The sequence below is a fragment of the Saccostrea cucullata genome, unplaced genomic scaffold (assembly GCF_032062105.1).
Source record: "Saccostrea cucullata isolate Sc308-1 unplaced genomic scaffold, CSIRO_AGI_Scuc_v1 ctg408, whole genome shotgun sequence".
NCBI classification, from domain to species: Eukaryota; Metazoa; Mollusca; class Bivalvia; order Ostreida; family Ostreidae; genus Saccostrea; species Saccostrea cuccullata.
The window spans coordinates 369,249-379,232 of NW_026931331.1; the positions used below are offsets into that span (position 1 = coordinate 369,249).

The 9,984-nt window shown below is 32.1% G+C and overlaps 1 protein-coding gene across 2 annotated transcripts; it reads right to left on the bottom strand.

The window, feature by feature from the left end:
- Positions 1 to 3,779: 3,779 nt before the first annotated feature.
- LOC134232222 (uncharacterized) lies at positions 3,780 to 9,731 on the bottom strand. Of its 2 annotated transcripts, XM_062714176.1 has the most exons (6): positions 9,604 to 9,731; positions 8,090 to 8,175; positions 6,967 to 7,072; positions 5,845 to 5,954; positions 5,321 to 5,506; positions 3,780 to 3,819 (listed from the first exon to the last, which is right to left on the bottom strand). In XM_062714176.1, exons 1-5 carry the CDS (start codon positions 9,713 to 9,715, stop codon positions 5,342 to 5,344), a joined length of 579 nt encoding a protein of 192 aa, XP_062570160.1. In that variant the 5' UTR covers positions 9,716 to 9,731; the 3' UTR covers positions 3,780 to 3,819; positions 5,321 to 5,341. The 2 variants fall into 2 exon arrangements, with proteins under 2 accessions (XP_062570160.1, XP_062570159.1); XM_062714175.1 differs by lacking the exon at positions 3,780 to 3,819 and having other exon boundaries at positions 5,200 to 5,506.
- Between the last annotated feature and the right edge of the window lie 253 nt (positions 9,732 to 9,984).

A 9,984-nucleotide genomic window follows, 5' to 3' on the forward strand; every position in this document is an offset into this window, starting at 1 on the left:
GAAAAAATACAAACCAATGGCTATCTTGGACTTAATGTTAAGCACCTTTGACATTGCTCTTTCCAAGTGACACTTGATTTGGTCACATTATTTCAGCAGAAAGCTGAATACACTGTCTAGTCCATAGCTTGCTTCACCTGTGGCATTAAATATTTCTTTTATAATCTATGAATGTGATATCTTTTTATAATCAGCGCCCTTTTGAGCATACAACAAATACATACCGGTACATACATTTATTACAACACATGTACATAAATATTACATAAGGCCAAAAGAAAAAAATAGTCTTGTTTCCTGCTACCCAACTGACCCTATATTTTTTTTTATTTTGGCATTTGATCTTAAAGTTGTTTCTTTTTTTCAATGCAACTTTTTACAGTTTGCTTTTTATTTCAAAAAGACAAAAGATTTGCAAGTAAATGTCCACTATCATTTATAAAAAGGGTTATAATCTGTCATCCAAAGCAGAGAAAGTTTACATATTTCTGCATTTGAACAATTTAAGCAAAAAATGTTTTTCCATTTTTTGATCTGAGTCACTAAACACCACCTCGTGTGTTAGGCACAGATAAGTATGATTACTTTACATTTTCGCCAATTTTACCAATCCGGCCTTTATTATGTTCTGACATTAGAAATGTCTGGTTTTGTTCTTCTATTCTAGAAGTTACAGTCTGATCATAAAAAAGTTTTAAATTTTAGCTAAATAAAACTACTTTAGGAAGGTAAAAAAATCTATGTAGGTTATCGGTAATTGAAGCTAAATATATTATTGGTTGTACCAGACCTGTGCGTAAACAATCAAGCACCACAGTCATGACCGATATACTAGTCGTAAATATTCACCTTTATCTGACAGGGACACAGCAAACAAAAAATCTGTTCTGCAAAAATTTTACTACTTCTGACATACCAATTAACATCTGTACGCTCATGGTCTTTAATGTGTATATTGAAAACAACATCAGACACAGATTGATACCGGTGTAGTGTCCACGTGGTGCTGCAGTGGACACTGGACAAGGAGTAGTTTCACCAAAATTATGTTCATCGTCGGTTTCCATCTCACTTCTATTTTGATTCTCATGAAGATGCTTCAATTTCGAAAACCAGAAATGTTGAATATGTATGGCAAATTTGTATTTTAAATCGAGGAAATTTCTTGATTGCTTCGTCGGCCATCTTGTAGCATAGACAATAATGTGTAAATGGATACTTTTATTTGACGGCGTTGCGGAATTCCGGAAAAACAGCACGTGCAAATATGCGAATTCTTTCTATCACGTGATTGCTATCGGTCTCTACCTTAAGCTTCCGTTTAAACAAAAAGTATACGGGATTGTTAAAAGCCCTATAACATCCATTTATTATGCTGAAACTGTTCCCACTTTTTAAAAATATTCTTCTATAGGATGTCATTGAATTTGTGGTACAATGTAGTTGAGATATATAAGCATTATATGTATTTACACCCTTCTAGAATATACACAGTGTATGCGAAGTAATAGTTAGTTCCTCTTTATCATTACTATATCCACAAGACTTTTGTATTCCCTTAAAATCCACACGTTACAATTTTAATTGAAATAGATTTCAAAAATATAATTGTATTTGTGTGAAAACATAAAGTAATTTATAGCATCTCGATAACTGTTAAAACATTTTCCAATTTTTTCAGGAATATCAAAATTTTCCCATTATGGTTTTGTACTCTATCTTCATATTGATCACGTGATATTTGTTTACTGAACCAATGTAGCCATTGTTTTAATGTGCAGAATTTTTTTTGGATTTGTATGATACTTTCCTTGCTTTCGTGTCTAAAATTCTTATGCAAGACAATTGCTAGCGTTTGACGGTGCATCTTCAGTACATTCTCCTTAATTTTCTTTAATGGAAAGAACATTGTTTTTAGAAGTTGTGGCTGCGTACAAAGGATTACGTAACTCGCCCTCATCGTGGTTATGAAACTGATAGTGTTAGGACATTCATTTGTCAGTAGATTGGAAGAATTTGTAAGTAAATCTACGGATAATCGTGTGACAAAAAAATTGAACTTAAGTTTGGAGACCGTTCACGTTTCATTTGTGGGATTTAGAGGAGCGTCATTGTCAGAGATTAGGGCGCAATGTCTGCGTTACGTAAGACTGATTCATCCAGATGTGGTGGTATTGCAAGCCGTATTAAATGACCTCTGTGATCCTACGAAATCAGTATCAGATGTCTTCAAACAATTGATTTACTATATTATATCCCTTCGTTATGCAGAATCAGTGAAACATGTTGTAGTTCTACAAACTTTACATAGAAGACCCCCACTTACCGCATACGCTATGAAGTGGATACTAATTGGTTCAATGGCAGAGTGGATGAACTTAATCTGAGATTATCATCCTATTTCTGCAATTGGATGTCTCAATTTTTTCCGTTTATGAGGTTTCTTGTCCCCTGCAAGTCAGGACATGGTGTTTTCTAATGATGGTGTTCACTTGAATTCGCAAGGAATGAAAAAATATTATAATAATTTGCGAGCAGCAATAGTTTCTCTAAATCACGTGATCAATATGAAGATAGAGTACAAAAGCATAATGGGAAAATTTTGTTATTCCGGAAAAAAATGGAATTTTTTTTAACAGTTATTGACATGCTATAAATTACTTTATGTTTCACAAAAATATAATTATACCATCTTCTTCTAATATAATAGATTATACCTTTTTAGCCAGGAGTCTATTATGCTCTGTTTTTTGCCAAACGGATAATATAACACATAGTTTTTCGATAAAGAGCATTTAGGGTGAATTCACTATGCTTCGGATACCCTTGTACTTCAACAAGTTCTAGCGATATCGCTACCGACGGAAAATTATCAAAATGGAATTTAACATTTAGTTTGTGATTAAAATATCAATTTGGGACACAATTATATGCCCTTTATTGAGAAAATATCCACAAAAATAGAGTTTTTAGGAATAACTCAAAATTCACTATGGATCGGACATTGTTTACCATGCATCGGACAGACGGTATTTTGACCGGGAAATTATCATATCTTTATCAAAGTGCTTTAAAATGCTTGATATAGATATATTTTTATGTTTTATCTAAGAACGATATCGTTGCACAGATGTTGAACGATTCAAGAGACCTAACTCTGCCTTAGTAATGCTTTCAAATGCTTATACATGTATGCGGTAATTCGCGCCCTTTTTTCATGGTTTATCATACCATGGTTTGTAGAAATAAATTGAGTCAAATTCCAGAAGTCATATATCGATAACTTGTATTTTGACTGAAAATATAGAATTTTTATTTTCTTTTTCTGCAAAAAACAGCTATCAGCTGGGTTCTGTATGAAAATGGTAGTGCTTACCTTTGCATCGGAAAGTGTCCGATGTATAGTTAATTTGTGTCCGATGTACGGAGAAATGAACATACTAGTGAAAACCAGCTCTAAAAAGAATTATACGAACATTGAAGTGAAATTTCTTTAAAATTTATGTAAAATTACTAATCTTTCACTTTATTCACCAAAGTCTGACTCGTTCCGTTGAATTCAAATTTTAAGAACGATAACTCTAAAAATTGCATAATCATAAATTTCTGGTTATTCCCCTTTGATGATGTAAAAACTTCAAGCCATTCTCGTAGTATTTTTATCACAACATGATAATAACAATCGGTATCATTAAAAAATTTTAATCTTCAGCTTTAAGACAAAAACAAATAAATACACGGAACTCTTAAGTTGAAAGAGAATTTATTGTCTAAAGTTGTCGGATGCAAGGTACGTGTCCGATGCATGGTGAATTCACCCTATTATTGAAAATGCCAAAAAATGTTTCACATCTTAAAGTACATATGATACACGTAAAAATCATAAGCACAAGGGAGACAGTAAATCTCATGTAAAAAATATCTCATTACATGTATACAAAGATAAATGTGTCACAATCAATATTGAATTATAATTGTATTTACATAACGGTTATGGTTTTTATTTTATTTACCCTTTACTGGACCTCTTCTTATTGTTACCTTTATTGAACCTCAAGTTAAGTTTTGCAGGCATTGGTCAGTTACGAAATAGAGGGTATTTAAATCGCTGCATAGCTGACCAAGTAGCCGGGGTCCACGTTTTCATAGATTTTTACATGCCATGCTTGAGGTACTACAAGATGTGTAGATAAGTAGGTTTGCAACGGTAACCATTTCTCCATAAGGGGTAAGTTTGTTTTTTTTATTTTATATATAAGTTTTGAGAAATACATTTAAGACGTAAAGCTATGTACGAATTTGAGTTAAGTAATGTTTTTGTCACCGTATACAGGTTTTGCTGGGTAGAGTTACTCATGCGTGTATAGTTCTATTTTTGTGCAATGTTCTAAGTTATGTACGCACGTAGACTATTTTGTTTTGCCGCTTATAAGTCGGTGTTGTGGGTTTAATAGTTAAAACCACTTTTGTTGAGATGTTGTGTATTCTTATTATAATAGTGTTCGGTTAGAATTACCGGTACTGTTTTGTATGGTGTGCCGTAAGTGCAACTGTAGTCAACGTTGACGTGTTATTTTTAGTATACCTAACTTGCGACTTAAAATATTATTTAATTTAAAGGTTCCAGAGATATTCCAGAGATATTCCAGACATATTCCAGCCATATTCTATCTAACACAAAGGGCCATTTTGTGTGGACACATGGTACCAGCGTTACTGGACCGGAAACCCAATGGGAGCCAGTTGGCGGGAGTCCATCGTAAAACAGGGAGTGTCAGGACGCGGTCGCGTGGTACACTGGAATGGATATGGATATATAAGGACTTTAAGTGATATTTATTTTAGAAAATTTTTGTAAAATATGTTGTAAATATTGTTTTTATTGATTTTATTTATAGATAAAAAATTGTAAATAGGAAAAAAAATCTTGTTGTTGTCTGACTGAACAGAGCACGACGGCTGTCGTGACAAAATGTACCTAGGATATACACAGTACAAATACTGACATTAAAATAAGAAATGTATTGCCCATTGGACTAGTTATGGCAAAAAAGATGGGACTAATTCTTATAAAAAAAAACGCCATGAACTTGTTGTCAATTGGTTTTCTATAAGAATTAGTCCCATCTTTTTTGCCATAACTAGTCCAATTGGCAATACATTTGTTATTTTATCAAAAAACAGAACAGAATAGACTCATGGCTTAAAAGGTATATCTATTATATTAGAAGATTATGGTATAAGATCAAAATAAAGATTCTACAAAGAACAAATGAGTGCTTGGACACATATAATATTCATAATAATGAATGATGATTACAAAGAAACACATTGTCTTGATTCAGTAGCACTCTCCCAGGTTACCCCACGTGCAGAATCCCGTCTCGTTTCTCCGGCAGAAGGCACTATTTCTGCAGTAATTGTCGGGGACATTACATTCGTCCTGAGAAGGCGGGGGGAGTTCAAGTGACATCCCAGACAAAATTTTGGGATAGTTCCATTTTATCTGCAAAAAAAAACAATGCATGCAATAATCGCATCACTTTTAAAGTTTATATTATGTTTCTAAAGGATTGAATGATTTTTGTATTTCTTTTTTTCTTATAAATTGTTAATGTAACATCTTTCTTATTCATTTTTAATTCATGGAAATCTTTTTAACACATGTTTAAGACATTTCAGCAAAACCAAATGGTATATTAAGTACTGTTTTTAACCATTTCGAGCTACAAGCCTTTTGAACATATATAAAATTTGACAATGATAAGAGCTGATGTAAAAAGCTGGAAATTTTAAACAAAAAGCACACAAAATTATTTTTAAATACTGGTTCATGAAAATTACCTCGCAACCACAGTCATACTTTGTTCTCATTCTCTCTATATCACTGGGTTTAACGTTTTCCATGCTTCTGTAATCGACGATATTGAGCTCTCCATTGTCGCCTACACCAGCTATAAAATACATGTAGATTGCTAGATTACTGTAAAATCGCATATTTTCGTGGGTTCAAATTTGCGAGGTTGGGGTAAAATATTGGTTTTTGGGATTTTAATAAGTAGTCGAAAAATGTGTAGTAGTAATACATATAAAATTTACATTTCCTGGGGTAATATATCCGTGGGCATTTCCATACATCGAAAACAATGAAATTTAAATCCCCATGAAAATTAGTGATTTCACAGTATTCACTGTGTTGAAGATCAAACTGTTTAGTTAGATAATTGACATTATAATTATTCATAACACAGTTAGATTACCAGCAATTTTCTTTTCATTGATAATGATGTTACTATTTGTAGTTTTTAATTATATTTGTCTATGTTGTAAAATTAGAAAAAAAAATATACCTTACAATGTCTAAGAGTTATATTAAATCTGTCAGATATTTCTTTTTTTTCTTTTAAAAATGAATACGGTAAGACTCACCACTCTAATAAATAACTTTTTATTTATGATACACCTAAGATTCTTCTCTTTGTTAGAAATGTAATTACCATAAATAAGGGGAGACTTCCAGATCTAATAAATTAATTATAACAGACGTAATTTTTTTTTCTACATACTAGTAAGTAGTTTCTGTTAATTAAGTAAGCTTCCTGATTTAATAATTAACATTAGCTACTTAATACAGATTTTAGGTATTTTTCTTTGCGGTACCTTGATAGTCTGTTAAAGGAGACAACTCTTAGTGGCACAAATGCCTATTATTCCTTTATAAAGATTTGTCAAGTTTAAGTGCTCTTTTTGTCAAATTTTGCCCCGCAAACCATGCTATAATTGTTTGTATTCAATTCAGCATAGAAATATCCTTTGGAAAATCATAAAAATTAAAGAAAAATTTCATATGAGTGATCAGAGGGTTTATAAATCTTAATAGTTAATATCATAAATAAGATAAAACTCTCCGATCTAATAAATTTCCTACTTATTACATACTTTACATTTTTCTTTATGAGTGCTTACCGTAAATTAAGTATGCCTCTCCGATATTTAGCTTTTGTGGTCCACAGGACCACGATGGCCCCTCTCCAATAATTGTGTCAAAATGACCCAGCGCTCTATTTGTGTTCTACAGAGCATAAACAGTGATACATTTGTTTATATTAACTTTAATATTTATTTTAATATAAATTAACTACTGTAGAATCATCATTGTTCGTGGGGGACCAATGTTCGTGGATTTCGTGGGTCACCCATACCCACGAATTTACATTCCAACAAACAAATTTTGTTAACATATTAATTCAATGTACTATCGTATTCACAAGTAACCCACGATATTACTTCCCCAGGAACAGGTCAAATTTTTCTTACCAACGATCTTTGACCCCCACGAATTAAAATGATTCCACAGTAATGAGATTTTTTTTTTAAATTTTCATGGAACAGATTTATTTGTGTTCTACAGAACATAAACAGAGATCTATTTTTTATATTGATTTTAATTTTTATATATTTTTATATACATTAACTAATGAGAATTGTTTTTTTAAATATTCATGAAACCATTTTCGTTAAATTTCCATGAGGAGAAAAAACAGCTTTATCTAACAACTCCCCGGAATATCCACATCAGTGTTACCTAACTCACAAAAAACATATATTTAATAAACATTGAAGAATTATAAAGAAAACAAACAGCAATCGACCTTAAAGTTACTCTGAAACAATAAAAAAAATTGCTGCAAATTAAGTTCGATTGAGTATCAGACACCACTGGGTATCCCCTTTCTATTTTCAATGATCAGCTTTCAGGTAATGTTAAACATTAGATATTTCCAGATGTTTACCTTCTATTATATGGATATCTGGTTTATGGATTGTAGAATATTTACGTGCAGTGTACCTTATAATATACTATTATGTGGATTGTATGAACATTAACATACCTAGTAATCCTCTGGTTTGTAAAATGAAGGACATTTACTCACTTTCTTGGTCTCTAGAATTTTGACATTTATCTTCGGATAGGATGCGAATTAAAAAATCTTGTACAAACCTAGGATGTCGATTGTGTATATAGCGTATTGTATAAACATTGTAATCCTCTAGGATGTTGATTGTATATATAGCGTATTGTACCAACCTTGTAATCCTCTAGGATGTCAATTGTGTATATATAATCAGCGTTTTCATACACTTGTTCCACTGACTTAACTGTGGCATTAAATGCTGTAAGAGAGGAAAAATTGTTTTAAAAAATGCTTTTCCCAAGTTCAGTTATTGTAATACATGGCTGTATTGTATGCCCCTTTAGCAAAAAAATTAGGGACACACATTCGGCTCTTACGTTGACTTTGGCTTTCTCACTCAGTTCTTACATTGACCTTGACTTTCTCATTCAGTTCTAACATCGACCTTGGCTTTATCACTCACTTTTTACGACGACCTTGGCTTTCGCAATTAGTTCTTACGTTAAACTTGACTTTCTTATTCAGTTCTTATGTTGACCAAGGCTTTCTCACTCAGTTCTTACCTTGACCTTGGCTTTTTCACTCGGTTTTTACGAGGACCTTGACTTTCTTTCTCGGTCTTTTCATTGACCTTGACTTTCTCACTTAGTTCTTACACTGACGTTGGCTTTCTCAATCTTGGCGCCCTGTAGGGATCCGGGGTAGAATAGGTCCTCAGTACCCCCTTACTTGTCGTAAAAGGCGACTAAATGGGGCAGTCCTTCGGATGAGACCGTATAAACCGAGGCCCCGTGCCACAGCAGGTGTGGCACGCTAAAGATCCCTCCTTGCTCAAAGGCCGTAAGTGCCGAGCATAGGCCTAGATTTGCAGCCCTTCACCGGTAATGGTGCCGTCTCCATATCAGTAAAATATTCTGGAGAGGGACGTTAAACAGTATATACAATCAAACAATCAATCTCAATACTAGCTTTCTCTAACTATCAAATTCTACAGTTAACTATAGTTTATTATAATTTTCTTAAATTTAAATATAGGTTACTAAAGTTAATCAAAGTTTTTAAGTTATCACTACAGTAAATCAAAGTTTTCAAAGTGATCACTGTAGTGTCAAAGTGTTCACAATAGTTAAACAAAGTTTTTAAAGTAATCACTATATTTAATCAAAGATTTTACAGTAGTAAATTAAAGTTATCATAGTGATCACTATGGTATGTCAAAGTTTTTATAATTATCACTTTAGTAAATCAAAGTGTCAAAGTAATCACTATAGTAAATTAAAGTGTCAAAATTATCACCATAGGAAATCAAAGTTTTCATAGTGTCAAAGTTATCACTATATACATGTAGTAGTTATCAAGGTAAACTATATTAAATTTTAGTATTTCTGTTAGAGTAACGACAACCTTAGCTTTCTCATTTGCTTCTAATTACCATGGCCTTGGCTTTACCACTCATTTCTGTCAAAGACCTTTGCTCCAAACAACCCCAAATAAATAAATAAATATATATATATATATATATATATATATATATATATATATATATATATATATATATATATATATATATATATATATATATATATATATATATATATATATATATATATATATATATATATTTATACGAAATTAAAAAAAGAATATTATAAATATAAAATAAATTTCCATCTAAATTATAACATACCATATTTTGCAAAGCAGAAATTTTCCTGGTCTACTTCTGGAACCCAACTGCAACCAAGGGCAACAGAAACGATAACCCCGATGACAAAGACTTTGACCAACTGAAACGCCATTTTGAATGGTGGCCGTTAGAAAATTGAAGCGACGTGCAATTTACTTTAGGCATTTATACAAAATTCATACATCCCACTGGCGGTATTCTGAATTAATGTTGTTGTGAATTATCATTCATCACTTATACGGCGAAAATACTCTATTTTACAAGATTATTTATAAATATTTTTTGATAAAAAAATTCGTGGAATATAATGTTGAAACAGATGTTGAAGTGTTCCTTGTGGGTTCGTAGTACTCGTGATTTTCACTACTGCACGCTGTAACA